The following is a 23,176-nucleotide window of genomic DNA, read 5'->3' as shown; positions in this document are numbered from 1 at the left end:
TAGGATAGGTTTTTCTTAGTTAGGTAACTTATACTTAACTAACTTAGCTTATATATCTATAATATTTAGGATATCTTCTATAGCTTATAAAATAGCCTTACGTACTATAGTTAGTATATTACTATAATATCTCGTTAAATAGGTTACTACCTTAGCCTAAACTATTACCTACTAGTATAGATTATAAAATAAAAATAAGAACCTAGGGTTATAGATAAATAGGTATATACTTACTAGTTATCTTATTATATATATACTATATTTATATATTTCCTCTCCTTTTCTTTCTCTCTATCCTTTTACTACTAGTTATATAATCTATACCCCTATCCCCCCTATTCTTAACCCCCCCTATATTACTATTAACGCTAGGTACTATTTACGCTAGCTAACTACTCTAATATACATTTAATTAAATTAGTATTATAATCTTAGTTTTACTTAATTCGTATATAAACTTTATCTTCTATACTATTACTCTTTCCTTATTTATAATAGATAACTACGATATAATAGGGCTACTCTATTAGCTAACCTACTTATAACCCTAGGCTAGGTTAGGTTTATTTCTAGGCGGGCCTTTCTATCATAAAATAAGGTTAACCTATAAATTCGAAATAGCCCCCTATATTTTTTTATAAAGACTTTATCGCCTACTAAAAGAATCCCAAATAGCCCCCATTTTATCGCTACATAAGAGATAGGCTATATATAGGTATATATAGTATCGTAATCTATTAGTTTAGGGGGGGTTAATATATAAGATAGGTTCTTCTTAGTTAAGTAACTTATACTTAACTAACTTAGCTTATATATCTATAATATTTAGAATATCTTCTATAATTTATAAAATAGTCTTATATACTATAGTTAGTATATTACTATAGTATTTTATTAAATAGATTACTACCTTAGCCTAAACTATTACCTACTAGTATAGACTATAAAATAAAAATAAGAACCTAGGGTTATAGATAAATAGGTATATATTTACTAGTTATCTTATTATATATATATTATATCTATATATTTTCTCTCCTTTTCTTTCTCTCTATCTTTTTATTATTAGTTATATAATCTATGCCCCTATCCCCCCTATTCTTAACCCCCCCTATATTACTATTAATACTAGGTACTATTTATGCTAGCTAACTACTCTAATATATATTTAATTAAATTAATATTATAGTCTTAGTTTTACTTAATTTATATATAAACTTTATCTTCTATACTATTACTCTCTCCTTATTTATAATAGATAACTACGATATAATAGGGCTACTCTATTAGCTAACCTACTTATAACCCTAGGCTAGGTTAGGTTTATTTCTAGGTAGGCCTTTCTATTATAAAATGGGGTTAACCTATGAATTTGAAATAGCCCCCTATATTTTTTTGTGGAGACTTTATTGCCTACTAAAAGAATCCTAAATAGCCCCTATTTTATCACTATATAAGAGATAGGTCTAATAAAAATATTAAAAATATTTATTAAATAATTAAATTTAATCTTTTAAGATTATATTTTTTAATATAAAATTTATAAGACTAAGGATATTTCTAAGATTTATTATATATTTCCTTAAATATTAGATATATTTTTATTAAAGGCTAAAGTAAGTAGGGTATTATTAGTATTTACCTATTATTTTCCGTAAAAATACTAATAGGCCACTTTACCCTAGTAGCTAATTTGCCCTCTAGCACCCACTTCGAGAAAGTGGGTGTATGGCACATGTATCGGCTTTAATAAAATTACAGTAAAGGCATAATCACTAGTTGACCATATATACCCCGCTGTCCTTTAAGGGTTTCGGCTGGCTAGCACCACCGTCAATTCACAATTATTCGGCTTTGAGCGAAGTCTCTCTTTTTGTCACCCAGTCTACGAATCTCATTATGTCGGAAAGCCCGGAGTACCGTCTCACCAAACTTTCACACCATCCGGCCCTGACCTATCTACCTCCTGGATGGACAGAAGAACAATATCAAAATATGACTCCTGAGGAGCAGACAGCTCTACCCGAAGAGGTACAGCACCCAGTCAATGTGCCGCGTTGGTAGGTAGAAATATTCGCTGACACAAAAATTCAGCAAAGCAAGAGACTTGATCAGCGTGCACTGGTAGAGGTGAATATCGCGGCAGTTAAACACATGGTTGAAATTAATAAGAGGCGCGCCGCCCGCGGTGCACCACCCCTGCCGCTTCGCCCAGAACTTGCGCAAGACTTGGATTTCGATCCGCCTTTAGAGGAGCCACCCGTGGACCAATCTGTCATCGATAACGGCTACATTATCGACTGTGTATATGAAATGGAGGATCTCGCGCTAGACGATTACGGTTTTAATATTCTACGCACCTACTACGGTGACGAGCAGCTATGGGAAACGTTCCAGGAGGGGTTTCACGAGAAGATGCAGAGGGGCATAGCCGAAGCACCCCTCGAGTGCTCTGAAGCGATGCAGCGTCTCGACGACAATATCCTAACTCGCATCAGCCAGAATCCAGAGTTCATCGACAAGGGCCCTGCCGACGTATCGCAGGCATTTCAAATCTTCTTCCTGCAGCCCGATGATCCCGAAGATATCGATCCCGAAGAGGACACACAAACAGACCAAGACGAGCAGTGGAGTGACGAGATAGGGCCGGGCATCGTGACAAGCATGTGCCTCATGGTCGATAGACCAAGCATGGAGTCGATTGTAGGCGATGCATCTTATGTCATCGCCGTGGACGCGAGGTTGCACACGGGTAACGACCTAGGATATCGTGGGTACTTCAAAGTTGCCATCAATGCCCTTATGCCTAAATTTTATGCCGCTCTCCATCGCTACGAGCTAGTCGATATTGCCGCTGCTGTCGACATAGACGGCATATGGAGAGGGATGGGGACGTTTAACGCCGATCGGGAATTTGAGTACATTGAGAAATTGATCAGCTAGGCTCTACCGTTCCTGATTTAATACTACCTGGATTTTAAAATGCATTTAATCATTGAGAACTAAAAACGAAGCCTCTCCGTACAGAAAAACTGGCATTGGCAACATCAAAGTAAAGGGAGGGATAGAGCAGCAGGTAGTGCATGAGAGGGGACATACGAGTTGGCAAAAGAGGCATTAAACTTGGTAGGTTGAATAGGCTCTTCTCCTTGATTGACCTACACGTGGCTCTGATACCCCCTTAAATTAGCAAAGTAATTTGCGGTTTCCAAAGCAGAGTGCGAATGTGGTAGTTCTCCTATGTCTGGCCCACTAGTAGTACTTTGCCTGCCAAAAAAAATTCTAGGAAGTTTACTAGATCTAGCAGTTTATAACACAGTAAGTAGCTGTAACGAGCCGAACAGACCATATTTTAACGGAGCCATGGCCACAAAGTTTAAATCGTTCGATAGTTCTGTTTTATTTGTGACTGAGTGGGATTTCGTACGACATAATGTGGGCAGGCGACGCCAACTTTGGACATGTACAAGTAACTTAGCTAGTGAGCCATATTGGTTGCAGCCACCAGGCGTAATAAAAGGGAAGTAAAGTATAAATATTAATAATCCTTTTTATTCGTACTCTAAGTACAGTATTAATTACTATACTTACTCTATCAATTGATACTGTATGGGCCAGAAATAAGCACCAAAGTTCCAGGTAACGCGAGACCTCAAAAAGCAGATGCCGTTTGAACAGCCGGCATCCGTGTAGGCAGAGCGCGACGCCCCGAGACTTGCGAATCTCCACGTACACAATACGCCTCACCCAAGAGAAGATTCGTGCAGTCATTGTTCATCTGCGGATTCCAGCTCTGGAATTCGGCCATGGTGATGTTGAACTGAGATTCAATCTTCGCGCAATAATCACCAGAGACAACGACGTGCCACTATCAAACACATAAGCCGCTGTACAGAGGCGCTTTCATACAAAAGGACCCTTACCTGATAGCACTTGTCCGTTGTGCCACTGGGAGTCGGTGCTGGCGGGGTCGCATAGCTGAATAACGTAGTAGCAGCGCTATCCCCATACACGCAGTACGCGTCGTCTAGAAGCAAGTTGGAGCAATCTGCCTTGAGCTGAGGGTTCCACTGCCGGAGCTGGTCAAGGGTGAGGCCGTATTCGGTGCCAATCTTGGAGCAATCGTCCCCAGAAACGACCACGTGCCACTGCAGGAACATGTTAATGAAACTGGGTATGGAATCGCCTTCTATACATACCTCATAACAGTTACTAGTTGAACCACTCGGCGTCGGTGCAGGTGGTGTGACGTAGCTAGATGTGGTAATCTTTGTATCGTTCCAGCCAAGCGCGGGGAAAACGCAGTAAAAGAAGCCAGGAATGAGGTTGGTGCAGCCAGAGTTGATGGATGGGTTAATAGACCCGAAAAGGGTAACAGTGATTGTGTTATTGAGAGCGATGAGCTGACAGTAGTCCCCAGTCTTCACCTCGTAGTATCTAGTAAGATAAGTACGTATCGTTAGGTTATTTCATTAGATATTCTCGACTCACCTGCCGCACTGTTTTGTAGTGCCACTAGGAATTGGCCCTGGTGCATGTACTGTTGTCGTAGCATAAACGGCTGTCTGCGTCGCAGTCGCGTAGGGAATCGCTGTGCCATTCCAAACGACTCCAGGCTGCGAAATACATAAAGAGTCGCCTGCGAGTAGATTCGTGCACCCAGGGCTGATAAATGCATTCCAGGACATGAGCTGCGTCAAGGTCAAGTTTTGTGCATTGAGAATGGAGTTACAATAATCTCCAGATTGGATTGTATACAGTGTGCAGGGGTGCGGAAGGCAGAGCTTTTGTCCAACTAGATGAGTGGTTGGTTAAAAGAAGCTCAATACGATAGGTTGAAAATCCGTGCTCCGGCTATTATACGGGAAACTCACTCTGCAAGTTGGAACAATCTGGCAAAATGTCATTATTGGCAATCAGTGCTCCTCGTGGGACATTATTGTTTTGGGCAATTTTGCCGCAATCGTCGCCACTGACAACTGTGTAAGTCTTTCCAGAGTTGCACATTGCAACAGGGTATCCAGACGGCGCATAGCCGGGAATATCTGTCTGGTTGCCAGCAATTGGCTGAACATCAGTCGGGTACGAGACTCCGCAGCTTGACTGGATAGACTGCCATTCCTGAGCCATTTTCTTGCCGTAGTTGCTGAATGAAGTGCCTTGGAGAAGCCTGCCAAGATTTATAATACACTCGGAGCAAAGTGTGTCTTTCGGTAGCTTCAGGATGCTCTGATCGGCATCATCATCAGAAAACGCCAGATTGGCAATAACATCTTAACAACGCAGTAGTATTAGCAATGTCATTTAACAAGTATTTGTGTCATCCCATCTCACGTCAGTTGCTTGCTAGTAAAATTTGTTCACTTACTCTGGCAGTACTGGCCCTTCGAGTCTTTGAAGCAAGTTAGATTATATTGCGCCCAAATCTGGTCCCCATACAATGTAGCTGGCACGCCAGGCCATACATCTGGACCTCCAGCACAGGAGCTCTGAACCGAGTTGTGATAATCTTGTAGGGAACTGCTGCAGGAAGATGCGCAGACATGGTCCAGAGTATCTGGAGGCATAAAAGAAATGCCATTTCCAAGCATGCTAAGCTGTATCCATGGATCACAATTGATCGTTGCCTGCAGAGCAGAGATACATTGCTGCGAAATTTCTCCAGACAGAGCTAAAGAGCTAGAGTTGACCACAGATCCTGGTTCAAAGATGGTCAGATTAGCAACTGCAAGCTGCGCCAAAGCGACTCCAGCCCAGAAGTAAGTTTGCTTGTGGCGAGAGAAAACTCTCCAAATAAAAGCCATGTCTTTGTTTCAGTTTCAAGTATAATGCACGAAAAGAACTTGTTGTGCAGATTGTTTTTGTGTAAATGGTAGGAAGATAATGTGGCGCCACATTGAACTTTACATACATTCGCAATCAAGCTTTCATTGCTGCACCGTCTTCCGATGAGTAGGGATCAAATGATTTTTCCCCATCTTAGCGAAATTTAAGCCACATCCTGGGTAGGATTACTTTACCCTTCCATGTTCAGCTTGAACGGCATGCTAAGTCTTGCCTGGCTGTGTTAGACTCTAATTCTCCAAGCATATCCAGCCTCGGGAATGGCACGTCCTATAGTCGAAGACGCCCTGCATAACTAGCGTGGAAAAAGGTTTAAATAGTACATCCCTAGATGGCTTATTATTGGTCGGCTTCGCGTCAGCTAATCATTTACACATGATAATATCAGAACGCTGCAGACGTATTGGGAAAAACCATTCCAACTGACCGAAATTCCGCTTCGGATGTTAATGGGAATAACCCCTAGCCCCATGCTATCCCCGGCTCCGTGCAGGGGTAATTGATGGAGACCCCCATTTTTTTAGACTAGTTATTGGTCATGGAGAATGTATTGTGAACTTTCCCGCGGATGTCATGCCACGCCTGCAATGGAGCCACTCAGCCACCACACCACGCAGAGAGGAAATGGGACTGCGAGTGATAACAATTAAGCCGTCAAATGCAGAGCCGAAGCAGAATAGTAAGGCCTATCGGTGCCTCCAAATGAATACCTAATGTAGCCTTAGACTGAAGTGCAAAACATTTCGAGTCTCCTGCTTTTATCCTACTCATATGTTTCATCTTACAACTTGCTAGACAGATAGCAAAAAAAAAAAAAATGAGGGTTGTTGTTGCAGCTTTTTGGCTGCCAGTCGTATGGGGTATTGCGTCGCAAAACCCTCCTAGTACGCCGGATTACACTTGGTGAGAGACAGACAGAGAGATCCAAAGCACCCGAACTTGTCTAACAAAACAAGTTCACCGTCGAAGCCCTGCAGGATTGGCTGCTGTAGCAAATCGGGAGTTTGTGGTCTTGGGCCAGACTTTTGTGGCAAAGACTGTATCTCAACATGCGACCAGAAGAGGTAAGTTGTACTTCTGATTTTCTTGTTCAATTCTAACAAGATTTGCCAGCGAATGCGATCCCGGCTGGGGTGCCTCGTGGTCCAAGAAAGAGAAATGCCCGCTCAATGTTTGTTGCAGCAAATATGGCTTCTGTGGAACAACCGAGGACTTTTGCGGTACCAGAAAGGTAACCAAGCCATCTTGCGGAGGCTCTAGTGCAACTCAACGATCAATTGGCTATTACGAAGGCTGGTCTCTTGGCCGAGCATGCAATAGTATGGCTCCGGAAGAAATCCCAGTCGGTTCATACACACATTTAAACTTTGCATTTGCCTTCGTTGATCCCGGCTCTTTCAAGGTTGCTCCCATGAGTCAGTCTGACACTGAGCTTTACCCGCGCTTCACTGGCCTCAAAGACTACAACCCTGGCCTTCAAACATGGATTTCTATTGGAGGCTGGTCCATGAACGACGCTAATCAACCTACCGCCTCGACATTCTCTGATCTTGCGGGATCTAGTAGCGCTCAGTCTGCCTTTTTTGAGTCGCTGCTTTCCTTTCTCGAGACGTATGGCTTTGATGGTGTCGATATCGACTGGGAGTATCCAGTCGCCAAAGAACGGTCGGGAAGGCCGAGTGACTTTGCTAATTATGTTTCTTTTCTAAAAGATTTGCGTTCTGCACTTGGTGGCAGTGGCCACAACTATGGGCTTACACTGACTCTCCCATCCAGCTACTGGTAAGTGGCTTCTTGTTAGGGTTAGCCGTAAGGCGAATTAACACATTTTATGTACCAGGTATATGCAACATTTTGATATTCAGCAGCTTGAGAAGACTGTGGATTGGTTCAATGTTATGACATACGACTTGCACGGCACCTGGGACTCCACAGACCGCTTTATCGGGCCGGTCGTCAACGCCCACACTAATCTCACTGAGATTGATCTTACAATGGATCTCTTCTGGCGGAACAATGTATGATTGAAAGACGACCTTCAGAGAACACCTACTGATTTGAGCCCTAGATCAAACCGAGCAAGATTGTCATGGGTCTGGGCTTTTATGGCCGCAGCTTTACACTGACAGATCCCTCTTGCACGGCTCCTGGTTGCCCTTTCAGCGGCGGAGGTAAGCCTGGCAAATGTTCCAACAGTGCTGGCGTAAGATATAATTTTCCTCCTTTTGTTTGATTACTTGATATTTCTGTATTGATGGAAATATTGACTGATATATCGCAGACTCTGATGTATTCTGAGATCAAAGAAATCCTTGATGGGGGTGCGACGCCCACATTGGACAAAGCTGCAGCCGTCAAACAGCTCGTCTGGGATACCGATCAATGGGTCTCTTATGATGATGACGAGACTTTTAGAATGAAGATGGATTATGCCAATGGCAAGTGTCTGGGCGGTACCATGGTCTGGGCCGTATCAACTGACAGCAGCATCGGCACCGCTGCAGGTGCATATCAACAAAATAACGGCCTCAGCAAGAAGAGCTTGTTTGGGGGTGGAGGGAGCCTTAAACAGTCAAATACCCCTTCGACTTGTATCTGGGGAGAGTGCGGCAAAGCATGTCCAGCAGGTCTTGCACCAGCGCAGCGAGCTGACGGCAAGAATCGCGGTAATGTCGGCATTTACACAGGCTGTGAACTGACTGACAAGTCCCGACCGTACTGTTGCCCCAAGGACGAAGAAATGCCAAGCTGCCAATGGCGTGGGACTGCCCCTTTCTGTAATGGTAGATGCAAGTCAGGCGAGGTTCAAGTGGCTTCAGATAGCTCGGGGACCGGCGCAGAATGCTGGACAGGACACAAAGCGCTATGCTGTACTTCAACCAAATCGGATGCGTCCATTGGCCAATGCAGTAAGTGACACAGGAAATACATTATACCTTGTGCTTTTAGCTACTGATGAGAAATGGCAGAATGGGAAGGTGCTGCCCCGTTTTGTGGAAGGCACGGGCGTGTCGGTGAGCACTATGGCTGTGACGAGAGCGACCGATATGAAGAAACCTACGACTCTCTAGGCGCAGGAGGCGAAAGTGTCTGCTTCTCAGGCTACAAGTCTTTTTGTTGCACGAAGCCCTCACCTTTCCAGAACTGTGAGTGGGCGACAAAGGACCATCCTTGGCTTCACCCGTTCACCTGCTCGACTGGATGTCCTGCTGGAAAGCAAATCGTCGCGCAGGACCCAACAAAAGCCGGCCTCTGTTCTGTGGGATCGGCGTTCTACTGCTGTGACTCACCGGTAGATGAAGATGTGAGTTGGCCAACCAGCAAGTAAGCAGAGTACCGCTAACCAATCCAACAACATTCCAGAGCGACAGTAACGCTGATCTCAACTTTTGCCCCGGTAAAGACAGCGCCTACTTTCTTAGTATTCAAGACACGTCAACCAACAACTATGATGAGGATGGCAACCCGGCAGACATCATTGAGCTCTATGTGTATGTGGATTATTTCCTGGGCTTTTTTTACGTCATGTTAATGTGCTGGTTTAGCTATGAGGATGAAATATTCACCGTTCCTAACAATGCCTCGCCCGACAGCAAGAAGCGGGAGCTCAGCATCATTGAAGAGATTTTGGTTATCCGCCGTGAGCGCCGCTGGGACCACCACAGCAACGCAACAAACCCTGGCCTGAAGGAGATCTGTGATGCAGCTAACTCGTGCTTCAAAATTGTCGAGCCCGAGCTGCCCGAAGTCCAGCGTCTGCTTCGACAAATTTATGAGAGCTGGGAGAGCATAGGGGTGGAGCGTGCCATCCCTGACGGGGACGACGAATTTGCTCTGACACTCACAGCGCGCGGTCGCGTTCGTCAGGTTAGATTCAAGGACCGCAAGAGAAATAAAGTTGTTACGTGGAGAGCCTCGACCTACTATCAGGTTGCGGCCTTGGCCGGCAGGGGTCTAAAATTCTTCGCAAATGGAGGTGCGAAGAAGACTGCTCAGACTGCCCTGTGCCTCGTCAATGCTGCGAGTTTTGGGGCCCGTCAACTCGGGCGAGCGTACGTTTCCGAACACGTAACCGAGTTACAGGTCCCGGCCATGTTTGCGCAGTCTATGCTTGATTTCAAGTATCCAGATCAGTCGAGTATCACTGGGGTACCTTCCAGCTATGACTGGCTAACAGGTTCGTTTGGTTGTATATCATTGTGAGTTGGAAGTAATGGAGTATTCAAGTTACTAATTGTTTAAACAAATAGTCTTCGGAGATACTGGTTACATGAAAATGAGTTGGAAAGACCTGGGAATCAGCCAACCACAAGGTCTCCATGGAGATACGCCCTTGGAGGCGCTTTATAATGCTCTTGGAAGCAAAGGCAGTAATGCTGACACCAAGAATTTGCTCATCTGCGACGCGAGAACAAATTCCGTCAAAGCTTCAGTGAGCATTTACAATGAGCTCCTTCATGATGTATTCTAATGCTTAACAGGCATGGGCCCTCCATACCAACATCATTAGTGATGAACGTTGGAGGAACGCGTCACCTGGTGAACGCCTTGACTTTTTAAACTCAATTGATCAATCTCTAATTCCGGTAAGTAATTCAAGAACCAGCTGGACTTATCTAACCTCTGCCAGTACATGAATTCTCCCGAGGTAGAGTCCGCCATTCCCCACAAAACAACAAAGAAAGTTGAATAGAAAAAAGGTTCGGCTACCACACATGGCTTCATGCTAACTCGAGTCTGGGTGAATACAGGCACAAGCGGCTCTTGAATACGCATACAAAGCACAGCAGAAAATTTTTGCGGCAATGGATACGTCTCCCAAGATCAAAGGCCCTGGAGTCTCGTTGCAGAGCCTCCACAAGACGTGGTACGAACGCTATTTTGAGGCGTTTAACGACAACATCCAGGCTTTCTACCAGGCAAAACTAGAGCAGGAGCTAGCCGCATGGCAACAGGTACCGCAGCCGTACGCTCTATACACGGCATTGCAGAGGAACAAGGTCAAGCAGAGTAAGTGACTAGCTTCTGCACTCGTAGTAAATGCATATTAACGAAGATGCCGCAGACCTTCAAGGAAGATCCGCCGGAGTTACCAGCTTGGCAGTTGCCCTCGCATGGCTTATATAGAAGGTTAAAGCAATAAACTTCAGCGACGTAGGGGTCATTTTTAAAGTCATGTTACGTCGCTCCATGGTCGGGCTCTCAGTACGGATAGTCGGACTGTACTTTACTCTTTCAAGTAAAGCAAGAGTCTAAAATCTCTAAAATTATTCTTGTCTAGGTTTCTCGAAAATCCAAAATGGGTTGGCTCGCCGCTTGCCAATATAACTTTTTCTCTTTCTCCCCAACCCACACTCCGAACTGACTGGAGGATCTTCTATTTGTTTATATTTGCACTGTCGCCCCCCTTGATACTCCATCTCCGCATTATACACAATACACAATACGAAATCAAGACTTGCTCATCTACTACCACACAGTAGCCTCTACGTACTGATTTCTCCCCATCACAGTGCTGTGTTACACCGTTGTGATGTGCGCTGCAAATGCCCACTCTCGCCTCGACCGACGCTGCTCAATCAAACCTCAGCTTCATCTCTGCCCATCCTCTCAGTTCGGTCGCCGATGTGTCGCCGATGCCGAGGTTCACCACACAGCACACCGAAATAGGGTGCTGCCACCGCCTTCATTGCAGAACGTTCCACTTGTTACGGTCGTTGCCGACTTCGTACCGACGCCCACATACTCGATACGCTCATCTAGCTACAAATCAGGCCCCGAGTCAGAGTGCCGCTCCTCTCAGCACAGCTCAACCTCGAGCTCCCAACGCCGCAAATGCCCCACGGGCATATATGCCTACGGTCAGCACATCGTCAACACCCACGGTAGCACCCACTGCGAGCGCGTGTTCCTTATCTCACACCCGCCAGCGACGCGTTCTCCCCCTCAAAGTTTCCACGAGCCGCACACCGTGTTAACCTCGCCGTCTGCGTGTCTGTCCATCCCCTACCGCAACGCCAAACGAACGTGTGTTGCGGAAGAGCGTCCCGGCATCCACCATCAGGCCGATCGTGCTGTCTCTGCCTGTCTCTGCCTGTCTCTCGTCAACCGCCAGCCTCGTTAAGCATTCACTTAAGGCATAGCCCAGCTCAAAGAGCATCTTCGTAATTGCGGTTGATCTCCGATGCTATATCCTGGTCGTCAAATTTCCACTGAGCCTCTTCAATTACCTGTGGAATGTTTTGAGCCGTGAAATGACCGCCAGGATTCAGCAGCGTGGCAATATTTTCTAGCCAAGCCGCAACTTTAACATGCCCTGCTGAGCGCGCAACATCAGCGGCGGTCTGGCGCGCCGAGTTGGGCAAAAGTAAAAACGCAAGACGTTTGGCACATACGTGATCAACAGTCCAGTCATCGAGTTCCTCAAATTCGACGAGGTAGGAATCTCTCTCACGTGCGGGCGAGTCCGTTACGTCCGGGTAGTCGCGCGACTCGTGAACGCAAAATGCACGGTAAAGATATGTGACGGCTTTTTGCCAACCACCCCGTGCGGCAACGTGCAGACACGAGTCACCGGCATTGTTCTGATGCACCAGAACGGTCTCAAGGGCGCCTAACCGCGCCGCCGAGCTGCGGTCCTGCCCGCATGTCATTACATCTGTCTGACGAATAACTTCCTCCACCCGGAGCGGCTCGCCTGTGAACGTGGCGGCGATGTGCAAGACGGAGTCGCCCGTTTCTGGGTCAATGGCTAGGGCGAGAGTCCTCTGCGGAGTTCTCTCTGGGATGTCGAAATGGGAGAGCCAAAAGTCGCCAGAGCGTGCCCGTGCCAGTATTGCTTCAATGTCCTGCGGTGACAAACTAACCGAGGTCTTGCCATTCCAAAGCAAGAGCTCGTTATCCGGCTTAACGGGAAGTAGTGAGGCTAGTAGAGGATGGGGTGGGGGGGCCGACATGATGCAGCCTGGTACGTGTCGGGGCAGTTAGTTGTACGCCGGTGGCAGCAGTCGGTGTAAAATATCAGATTCGTGCAGCCAACAGCACCAAATTGAAGACTTATGTGTCACTGGCCAAAAGTCACGTTACTTGTGTCGAACTGCTATATACCAAAATACTTCACCAACTGGTGTGGTACCTACCTTTTGCCAGCGGACCAGTAACGCGACAACTTGCTACCAGCTACGCACGCCAGGTCTACGCGCACTTTTCTATCAGATCCCGAGTTTCTAGTATGGGGAGTTCCGGTCAAGAGCCAGGTCAGCTTGACCAGTTTCTTTACACCGGTTGTGATTTGTACGTTGAAGACCTCACGAGATATCGGCGCAACGGATTCCATCCGATAATCCTCGGCGACATCCTCCCAAAGCCAGGCGCGTGCGTCGGCAACTTAAAAAGGGAGCCGCGCTATCGCGTATTGCTGAAACTCGGATACGGAGCTTTTGGCACTGTCTGGCTCGCGCGGGATCTGGTCAACAGGTAGGCATTCCGAGACGCCTGGTATCACGATATTAATTGTGCTAGCCGGTATGTCTCGCTCAAGATCTGCACTGGGACAGATATTCCCAACCTGGGCAGAGAAGCTACTATTCTATCCAAGCTGCATGGCGCCAGAGAAGAAAAGTTGGGCCGTGAGAGAATAATTCAACTTCTAGATGTGTTCACTATCAAGGGGCCAAATGGATTCCACGAATGCTTGGTTACCGAGGTTATTGCCCCTCTAAGTGAGCCAGATATCATGCGCCTTTGCTCATTAGAAGCCGTGTACCAAATTCTAGAAGGGTTCGCCTTCCTTCACGGCGAGGGCATAGCCCATGGCGGTGAGTTGCAGATGTATTCCTGTGGGATTTCGCAGCTAATGGTTTGCAGATCCGCACCTTGGCAATTTTGGAATTGCACTCCCGCAGCTGGAAAAATTTGACGAGAACGATATTGCCGAGTACTTTGCAAACCCTGAAATTATCCCTGTCATCCCTCGCGATGCACTATTTCCATTAAGGTCTTTACCGCAGTACGTGACTCCAAGTGCATCGATTGCAAGCTTTTTGAAAAGCAAAAAAGCCTTGCCGGCGGAGCCGTCAATGTCTATCAAAATTTTTGACTTTGGGAGAGGTACGTGTGATGACAGATAAGTCCACTAATTGTCACCGACTATATTAACTTTTCAAGCGCACGAGACGAATGAGAAGATCGACGCCTTGCCAGGGGGTGTACCATTGATGGTTCGGCCCCCCGAGGTTGTAGTATTCGACAGGTCTGAGGGTAAAATTGGGTCTACCTGGAGCACATCAGCAGATATATGGGCCATTGGGTGCATCGTATGTGGCACTTTATGCTTACGATTGTAGCGCTATTGACAAATATGCAGATATACAAGATCAAGTCAGGCGCCGACCTTGTCTCCACTAGCGGTTCGCTCAGCGACTTCCTTCTTCGAGCTGTTCAACTCGGTGGACCTCCGCCAGATACCTGGCCCGATATACAGAGCCCGGATAACGGGCATGCAAACGGTATGATATATCGTCGCTTCCTTCTTTAGCATCAAGATTGAAACATTAAGCTGAAACCCGACCAGGAGACCCCCCTAAGAGCTTGCCCAGCCGGGATGAGACCTGGAATAGACACGAGGCTAGTCTTCACTCGTCTTGGGACTTTCAGGAGAAGAGAGATTCGTTTATTGACTTGGTCAAGAAAATGGTCGTAACAAAACCCTACGAACGGAGCACCGCGGCGGAGATGTTGAGACACCCTGTTTTCTGCGGTCGTGATCGACGCGATAGTAGAGGCTTAGCTTAGCAGGCAGAGAATTCTTCTTTTTAACATCTAGTGATATGAATATAGAGCAAATAGCTCCGCTATAGATATAAGCTATACTTTTGACCCTAAAGAGCTCTACGCCTCTATTATCTTGGCCAAGTGAATAGTTTACGAACCTGAGCTTCATCGTTTAAAATAGGTAATAGCTTTAAGGCAATGCCCTTAGATACACGCAGAGCCTTCCACATTTCGCTATTGATCAACTATACTCGATATTTATCTTGCCATTCGAGTAACTTATCAAAATCCTAGCATTTACGCATAATATCAAAGTCTAGAAATAGGGTATTATGCTATTTGACCTAGCCAAAGGTAAGTAGCTCTATACTAGGCTAGCATATAAGCTACTTAGCGAGAGCTTTTTAGTAATATACTAGGTACGCTAAGAACATAACCCTAATGCTATAAGGATAATAGTATTTAAAGTTTAGTTTTAGAGCTTAGTATATTAAATTTAGGCAGTATATCAAATATATGCTATTAATTTACGTAATATATGCTCCTTCTCCTATACCCTAGCTAGAGGGTACCTTAGTAGAGGTAATTAGGTCCTTACTAAGCTTAATAAGTTACTCCTCTATTAACCTAATAATACCTAGATTAGCTACTCTATTCTAAATAATGTCTACCTTAGGGCTAGGATCTTATTAAAATATAGACTTATTAGAGCTTAGGTTATATATAACTACTAAATAAATAGACTAGATTAAGTAAAGAGAATTGAGTATTAGCGCTTTAGGTCTATATTAGTAAAATGTCTTCTTCTTAACGCCCTTTAATACTTATAGTAGTATATTATTTCCCTAAGTAAGTCTTAACTACTAATTAACGACTAATATAAGGGTATAAACTGGGTTACTATCTCTTATGCAGCGATGAAATGGGGGCCATTTGGGATTCTTTTGGTGGGCGACAAAGTCTCCACAAAAAAATACAGGGGGCCATTTCGAATTCACAGGTCGACCCCATTTCATGATAGAAAGGCCCGCCTAGAAATAAACCCAACCTAGCCTAGGGTTATAAGCAGGTTAGCCAATAGAGTAGCCCTATCGCATCGTAGTCGTCTGTCATAAATAAGGAGAGAGTGATGGTGTAGAAGATAAAGTTTATATGCGAATTAAGTAAAACCAAGACCATAACACCAATTTAATTGAACGCGTATCGGAGCAGTTAGCTGGCGTAAATAGCACCTAGCGTTAACGGTGGTATAGGGGGGGTTAAGAATAGGGGGGATAGGGGCACGGATCATATGACCAGTAGCAAAAGGACAGAGAGAAAGAAAAGGAGAGGAAATATATAGATATAGCATATATATAATAAGATAACTAGTAAGCATGCGCCCGTTTATCCACGACCCCAGGTTCCCGTTTTTATTTTACGGTCCATGCTGGTGGGCAATAGTTCGGGCCGAGGCGGCGACCCATTTAACGAGACACCACAGTAACATACCGACCATAGCACGCAAGGCCATTTTACAAGCCATAGAAGATATCCCGAATATCGTAGACATATAAGCCGAGTTAGTTGAGTATGAGTTACCCGACTAAGAAGAACCCATCCCATATATTAACCCCCCCCAAACCGACGGATTACGATGCCATATATGCCCGTATGTGGCCCGTACGGTACAGGGTATACAAAAACATTGCCGGGAGTAGCATGGGTGGGTTAATGTTGGGAAAGGGGGTCGTCGCGCCCGTGGTTAGCCAGCAGACGCCCGCACGTTGCCGTGGAGTACTGGCGTACATTGCTAGAGGTTATTTGCAGGTGGCCTAGCTAGCCATTGGTTTGCGGTCTAGGCAGCGGATAAACAGGGAGAACAGAACGGAATCGCCAGTAGGAGTAGCCCAGATGATCAAGAGAACGTGCAAGTGTTTGAACATATGATAAACGACATAGGCACAACATTTACAGCGATAGTAGCTAACGACAGAATCAGAGAGGACGACCAGAAGAAAGAGGCTAATGCATAGTTAGGCCAGGTTGGATGGGCATAGCATTTGGAAGGATTACATCCGAAGACGTTATTCACCATGGGCGATCCACCAGCCGCGGATAAGGGCATGTTGCAGCAATTATGCGATAGTATTGAACGGGTCATGGAGGCAGCCAAGCGCGTATGCCACCGTTAGATTATCGGATTGTCGACCATGTTTGAGATCAACCGGCGTAAGGCCAGCAAAAGAGCCAGCCAGCTATTCGACGCACGAATAGAAAGCGATTCATGGGCACGGTACAAAGAAACGTGGATGCAGATCACACGCATCATATACCGCGCCAAGCAAATCGACGACGACAAGCGGCCACCGTATATTATAACAGAGGAGCAGGGTAACGCATAGGACGCATAGGAGAACAGCGCCTAGGCACGCCATAAGGCCATATGCAGTCAGGCACAAGAGGAGACCCAGACAAGACGGGATCGTGTGTACAGAGAGTTAACCCCCGACGACGCGAGTAGCGTCAGCAGCGTGCGCAGCGCTAGTACATCGGGCACCAAGACGGAAGTAGTGGACGACAACGAGTTTAACCAGCAAGGGTTAGTAGCAATGATATATTTATTAGACCACGATATCAAGGACGACGAGTATAGTAATGCCATCATCAGCGCCATAGCCGTGATGGGTATTGAGGAAGGGGGCGGGTGGTGTAGCCCATTGAATTACACGCCGAAAATATCGGCTATTATTAAGGTGGCACGAATGATGGCGGTATACAGCGCACACCAGGCACGGCAAAAGGACATCCACCGCGTGATTACGGCGGATCAGGCGCGCCTAGCGTCCGGGAGCAGGCCCGCGGTAGTGTTGACGGAGTAAGACGCCAAGCAGAGGGTAGCGGGGGTATTTCCGCGCGTGCGCAAGATAGTGCGCCAATTCATAACGCGAATTGGGGAGGAAAGCGACCAGTTCCCGGTGCTAATGGAATAGATATTAGAGGCGCGGACATACGGGATGCATATCCGGTTTAACACGACAGCGTCGGGCACGGTCGATTGGTAGGGTAAGACGTTGCGTTTCCAAAAGACAAAAGTGGACATGGCCTAGTTGGCGAGCATGTTCCATAGGATGGTGGACGAGGCGCGGACCACGTTAGAGGAGTTAGCATTATTAGGTAAGGGCGAGATTAGGCAGTTGCCGGCGATCCCGTGGGCCAGCGTCGAGGACGATAACAGCGAGCAGCGGGAGGGGTATTGGTTTTTGGCCGACGAGCGAAATAAGTAGGCGCGGAACGGCGATAGGTTTGTAATGCAGCGGGCCGTGGAGCAGGAAGAGCATCGGCGCGCGTGGATCACGACGAAGCGAGGATTACGGCACCCATTGCGAGAGCAGGCCGTGCGGTAGTATTAGCGGGGGGTCGATCGATTCCGAGAGGTGATATGGTGTTTGATACACATGACGTCCGGGCAACCAGCACGAGCGAGTAAGTCGTTGGAAATCCGGTTCCGGAACACGCGCAACGGCGGGGCGCGCAACATATTCATCAGCCACGGGCAGGTCGGGTTTGTCACAGCATACCACAAGAATTTCCGGCAGACTAACGAGGCCAAAATCATCCACCGTTTTTTACCACGTGAGGTAGGGGAGTTATTAGTGTAGTATTTGTGGTTAGTATTGCCATTTTAGCAGAGAGTCTAGGGTATTATCAAAGGCGCGGGGCGTGTAAGTGCATTTTTATGGGCGGCATAGGTGTTAGAGGGTGGGCTAGCGGAGGACGAAGGGTACCATAGCGGGAGCGACCAAGAAGACGACAGGTACGAGAGCGGGATAGAATAGTCGACGATATCGTGCGCATCGACATTGCTAGCGGATTAGCAGGATTAGATCCGGGAGCATAAGTGGACCACGGATCGGGTACGACGGGCGATACAAGGGTACAGCGAGCGGTATGCGGGGAGCCGTATATCGATCGCAGGGTAGCGGCATATGGCAATCGCGATCGCGCGACGGTTTTTAGGCGTTAGTACCAAGGGTTCGGAAGGGTATAAGGACAAGGACGGGATCGACGACGACCTGGTGGATTTGCAAGCCGGGCACGGATCGCACGTGGCGGGCATGATATACGCCTAGGACATGTTCGAGAACACAAACGGGATAGCAGCCATGCGCGAAAGGTTCCGTTCGGTCAGCGAGCGTTAGCACCGGTTGTTTGCGTTCCGGGGCGGGCATACGGTACAGCCAGGGGCCAAGCGGAAGAGGGAACGGTACGAGGGTGATAGGGGCGAGGCGAAGCGGCGGCGATTTGAGCGGTTGCAGTACGTCTATATGGCCGGGGCGTTATAATAGATGGTCGGTGCCGGGGCGCGGTTTCGGGGCCAGCAGGAGCAGGTGGTACAGTCGATCGTGCAGGGCGACAGGACGGTATTACAGATCGCGAGCACAGGCGAGGGCAAGAGCGTATCGTTTATATTACCAGTATATTGTTCGCCGGACAGCGTCATGATTGTGATTATGCTGTTAGTAGCATTATAAGAGGATTTACATACGCGATGCCAGGCCGCGGGTATCACATCGAGCGTGTGGCAGAGCGGTCGGGGCATGCCACAGAGTAGTGTTATATTTATAACGCCCAAATCAGCATGCACGAAGGGGTTCGATGATTACGTATACCAGTTACAAAAGTAAGGCGTATTAGACCAGGTAGTGGTAGACGAGTGTCACACATTATTAGACGCGAGCGCGAAGTTCTGGCCGAAGATAAGGAAGGTCGGGGAAGTAATATAGGGATAGGGCATGTAGCGGGTGTTTTTGACGGCGACGTTGGGACCAGAGGAATTAACGACGTTCAGCGAGGTAGCGGCGGTGGATATGAGGAAATGTCGTGTGTTCTGGTCCCCGACGACACGCAGGAACATTAAGTATAGCGTGGAGGTGGTGAGGAGCGAGGATAGCGTAGCGTAAGCGGGCAGGGTCGCGCGTAAGGCTAAGGCCAGGTAGGAAGAAGCGGAGGACAACTAGGTACGGGAGATTGTGAAGAGATAGCAGACAGGCGATGGCGAAGGGCGAGCGATTATATACGTGGGCATAATTAAACGGGTTCGAATATTAGCGGCGAAGTTAGGATATAGCGCATATTATAGTAGTGCTAATACGCGAGACAGCAAGAGCTAGATGATGGAGAGTTGGAAGATGGAGGAGTAGGTGATTATGGCCACAAACGCGTTGGGGATGGGAATCGACGTGCCAGATATATAGTTAGTGGTGCACGCATGGATGCCGTGGCGTATACGGGATTTGGTGTAGGAGAGCGGACGGGCAGGGCGGGACGGAGGACGGAGCCGGTCGGTGGTAGTGTGTGGGCCGATGACGGATAAGACCGCGGAGGATAGCCCGTGGGCGCGGGAGGCGGCGACGGTGGAGTACACGAGCAAGAGATAATGCCGGCGGATCACGTTAGACCGGGTCATGGACGGGAGAGTGGACCGGGAGGAATGTGGCAAGGCGGAGGAGGCGTACGATGTTTGCAGGGAGGCGGCGACGGTCGCAGACGGGGAGGAGGCGGCCGAGGCAGCGGCGTAGGCGTATAACCGAGCAGGGCCGACGTTAGAGCGCCAGGCCGCCGTGGCACGGGTTACCGAGTGCCGGGCGACGACAAGGCGAATGGAGGAAGCACACGTATGGAGCGAAATAGAGAAGCGGTTAGAGGAATGGGCAGGACGGTACGTAGTATGTCGATTAGTAGGCTAGGCGGGTGATCATGAGGAGGCAGATTGTCAGAGGATAGAGAAGGGTAAGATAAGGGAACGGGTAATAGAGGCGAGGGCAGGGTTAGAAAGAGAAGTATGGACCAAGCGGCGGATAGAACGGTTTAGTGGATGTTGGTGGTGTGGGTTGCCGCAGAGGATATGCGAGCGGTAGGAGGCGGTCGAGGGCGATGAAGGCCAGAGGCGAATAGTCGAGGGTAGCCAGTGCCAATATGGCGGGTTATTAGTTCGGGTGATCGGGACAGCCATAGGTATACATGGATCGTGGGTGGCCAGCAAGGCAGGAGTAGAGGTAGGGATAGTGGCATTTTACCAGTAGATGGGGAAGAGGGTAGAAGTGAGAGAGGGTATGGAGAGTAATCAGATATGCATGTTATTAATATGGATAGATCAGAAGGTTAAGAATCAGCAGGACATAGGGTAGTAGAAACGTGGAGGGTAGGAGAGCAAAACAGAAGCAGAAGTAGAACAAGCAGGATAGGATTTCGAGTAATCATGATTAAGGTTCAAGGTAGTGTTTAAATTGGCAATATTCATAAGTGGAGAGGAATATATTGGGGTTTATAGCAGAAAAAGGTTAAAAGTTATAATTTATAGTTTAGGGGAGAGGTAAGTGACGTTATAATAATATTTAATATAGTTTTAGTATTATAAAGAATTTAGAAATATTAGGTGTAGGGTAGCGATGAGTTGTGTTTACGAGCGAGCATAGGAGATAAAGATTATATAAGGAACACGATTTAAATTATAAAAATAAAAAAATTCATTAGACGGTAAGAAGGGTTTAATAATATGGGTTAAAATAGTTAGGGTTAGTATATATAGAAGTGTGGGTCTGATAAATGAGATTAGGGCGGAGAAGAAGATAAAAAAATGGCATTAGGGTACGAGTCAGGGAGTTTAAGGGAGACGGGTTTCGAGCAAAAGTGCGTATGATGGCGGCAGATAGAGTAGGTTATAGAGAAGAAAATAAGAGTCAAAGGAGAAGAAGCAGGGAAATAAAAGCGAATAGTTAGGGTTAGGGATAGATAGAATAATACGAGTAACCGCGATAAAAAAAGACGTTTTAGGCGGTTTAGGGTAGTACATATAATAAAGTGGTGCAGGTTAACGCCAACGACGGCATAATGAACATATAGGCGCGTAGAAAGCGGAAAACAGAGGAATATAAGTGGCGGGTGTTATATCGTTTAGAAAGCAATTAGTAGTGAATATATAGTAAGAATTAAGAGGATATATATAGTAATATATAGGATAAGGACGAGAAGGCGGTTTAGTATTAGAATAGTTATTGCGTAATAAAGTGAATAAGTGTGTAGGTTTAGGGTAGTAGAGGCACAATTTAGCGTTCATAGCATCATTATTATTATTTTAATAATGGACATTAAGGATATTATAAAATAGGGTAAAAGGGAAGTAGGAGGGTAGTAAACGAATAGAAGATAGACGATAAAAGTATCGTATAGTAAAAAGGTAATAATAGGGTGGTTTTTTTGAAAAAAAAAGGGAAAAAGAGATAATAGGTTTATATTAAAAAATAGAGTTAGAAGAATGTTTTTCATATATGTAGAACGTCACGGATAAGCATCGTATCGTTTAGCGTGGCGGGGGCGAATAAGAGATTAAGGTACAGGGTAGCGTCAGATAGGAATAAGAGTCGAGCGTATAGATATATAGGCAGTAAGAATGATTAAGGGGGTATATTTACGGTAATAGTAATTTTTAGTTTAAATGATCAGGGTGATAAAATAGGAGGATTGATAAATCGATAAAAGAAGAGTAGTAAAGTAAAGTTATGCGGAAAAAGGGTAGACGGGGTTCGATGGGGCGATGAGAAGATATAGCGGGGGTCAAAGGTTAACATAGGCGAAGAGTTAGGGTGCCGTTTTTATAGAACGGAGGAGCAGCGAAAGCAGGAATCAAGTTACAAAGTAATCGAAATTATAGAGGCGTAAGGGGTAGGGGGGGTAAAGAGGAGGGTAAGTATAGTAAAGAATTTATTAGAGGAGAATAAAAGTAGTTTATAGGTAAGGAGGAGTGGATGGATATAATGTGGGCGACGTACGTGAGGGGAAGGAATAGAGGGGATTTTTTAGGGCTAAGTTCGTTATAAGGAGTAGAATAGAGAGTAAGTGAAGGAAAAGGGTATAAAGGAGAGATGGGCGGGAAGGGGTAAAGTTCGTATTTTTATTAGGGTGGAGTTAAAGTTTTATATTATAGATAATAAGTTTTTTAAGGGTTAGATTTTAAGGAGGGTTTGGTTTATTTAGAAAGATGATAGGGTTAAAATAGGAATTAGGGTTTATTTTATAATATTTTTAAGAATTTAAGAAGGGTTTTATAGGTGTTTTTAGAAGTATAGGTATATTTATTTTAAGGTAAGGGTGAGTTTTCGTGTTAGGGTGAGGTTTAGGATGAGGATTAGGGTGATAGTGAGGGTGAGGATTAGGATGAGGGTGAGAGTAAGGGTGAGGATTAGGGTGATGGTGAGGGTGAGGATTAGGATGAGGGTGAGAGTAAGGGTGAGGATTAGGGTGAGGATTAGGGTGAGGGTGAGGGTGAGAGTTAGGGTGAGGATTAGGGTGAGGGTAAGGGTGAGGGTGAGAGTAAGGATTAGAGTGAGAGTAAGGATTAGGGTGAGGGTGAGGGTGAGAGTAAGGGTGAGAGTAAGGGTGAGGATTAGGGTGAGGGTGAGGGTGAGAGTAAGGATTAGGGTGAGGGTTAGGGTTAGGGTTAGGGTTAGGGTTAGGGTTAGGGTTAGGGTTAGGGTTAGGGTTAGGGTTAGGGTTAGGGTTAGGGTTAGGGTTAGGGTTA

The 23,176-nt window shown here is 46.5% G+C and overlaps 5 protein-coding genes across 5 annotated transcripts; 3 read left to right on the top strand and 2 right to left on the bottom strand.

Annotated features, from left to right (window-relative positions):
• Positions 1-1,899: 1,899 nt before the first annotated feature.
• Positions 1,900-2,943, top strand: V2A60_000005 (uncharacterized protein; the record flags this gene model as incomplete). The annotated part of the gene is made up of 2 exons (XM_083251377.1): positions 1,900-2,031; positions 2,095-2,943. 2 exons carry the CDS (start codon positions 1,900-1,902, stop codon positions 2,941-2,943), a joined length of 981 nt encoding a protein of 326 aa, XP_083107503.1.
• A 709-nt stretch (positions 2,944-3,652) lies between these two features.
• Positions 3,653-5,545, bottom strand: V2A60_000004 (muramidase family protein; the record flags this gene model as incomplete). Its single annotated transcript, XM_083251376.1, has 7 exons — positions 3,653-3,868; positions 3,924-4,148; positions 4,200-4,437; positions 4,492-4,795; positions 4,875-5,273; positions 5,369-5,392; positions 5,440-5,545. 7 exons carry the CDS (start codon positions 5,543-5,545, stop codon positions 3,653-3,655), a joined length of 1,512 nt encoding a protein of 503 aa, XP_083107502.1.
• Positions 5,546-7,255: 1,710 nt separating this feature from the next.
• Positions 7,256-11,968, top strand: V2A60_000003 (glycoside hydrolase family 18 protein; the record flags this gene model as incomplete). Its single annotated transcript, XM_083251375.1, has 11 exons — positions 7,256-7,626; positions 7,685-7,862; positions 7,913-8,047; positions 8,126-8,348; positions 8,814-9,148; positions 9,208-9,335; positions 9,390-10,021; positions 10,095-10,276; positions 10,326-10,430; positions 10,596-10,854; positions 11,358-11,968. The coding sequence occupies 11 exons, from the start codon at positions 7,256-7,258 to the stop codon at positions 11,966-11,968; spliced, it is 3,159 nt and encodes a 1,052-aa protein (XP_083107501.1).
• Positions 11,969-11,993: 25 nt separating this feature from the next.
• V2A60_000002 (uncharacterized protein) lies at positions 11,994-12,800 on the bottom strand (the record flags this gene model as incomplete). Its single annotated transcript, XM_083251374.1, has 1 exon — positions 11,994-12,800. One exon carries the CDS (start codon positions 12,798-12,800, stop codon positions 11,994-11,996), a length of 807 nt encoding a protein of 268 aa, XP_083107500.1.
• Positions 12,801-13,075: 275 nt separating this feature from the next.
• Positions 13,076-14,637, top strand: V2A60_000001 (uncharacterized protein; the record flags this gene model as incomplete). The annotated part of the gene is made up of 6 exons (XM_083251373.1): positions 13,076-13,320; positions 13,366-13,661; positions 13,711-13,953; positions 14,011-14,159; positions 14,210-14,351; positions 14,417-14,637. The coding sequence occupies 6 exons, from the start codon at positions 13,076-13,078 to the stop codon at positions 14,635-14,637; spliced, it is 1,296 nt and encodes a 431-aa protein (XP_083107499.1).
• Between the last annotated feature and the right edge of the window lie 8,539 nt (positions 14,638-23,176).

Source organism: Cordyceps javanica, chromosome 1 (genome assembly GCF_051103115.1).
Source record: "Cordyceps javanica chromosome 1, complete sequence".
Classification (NCBI taxonomy): Eukaryota; Fungi; Ascomycota; class Sordariomycetes; order Hypocreales; family Cordycipitaceae; genus Cordyceps; species Cordyceps javanica.
Note: the sequence above shows the minus strand (reverse complement) of the source record. Positions and strands in the feature narration are given on the sequence as shown.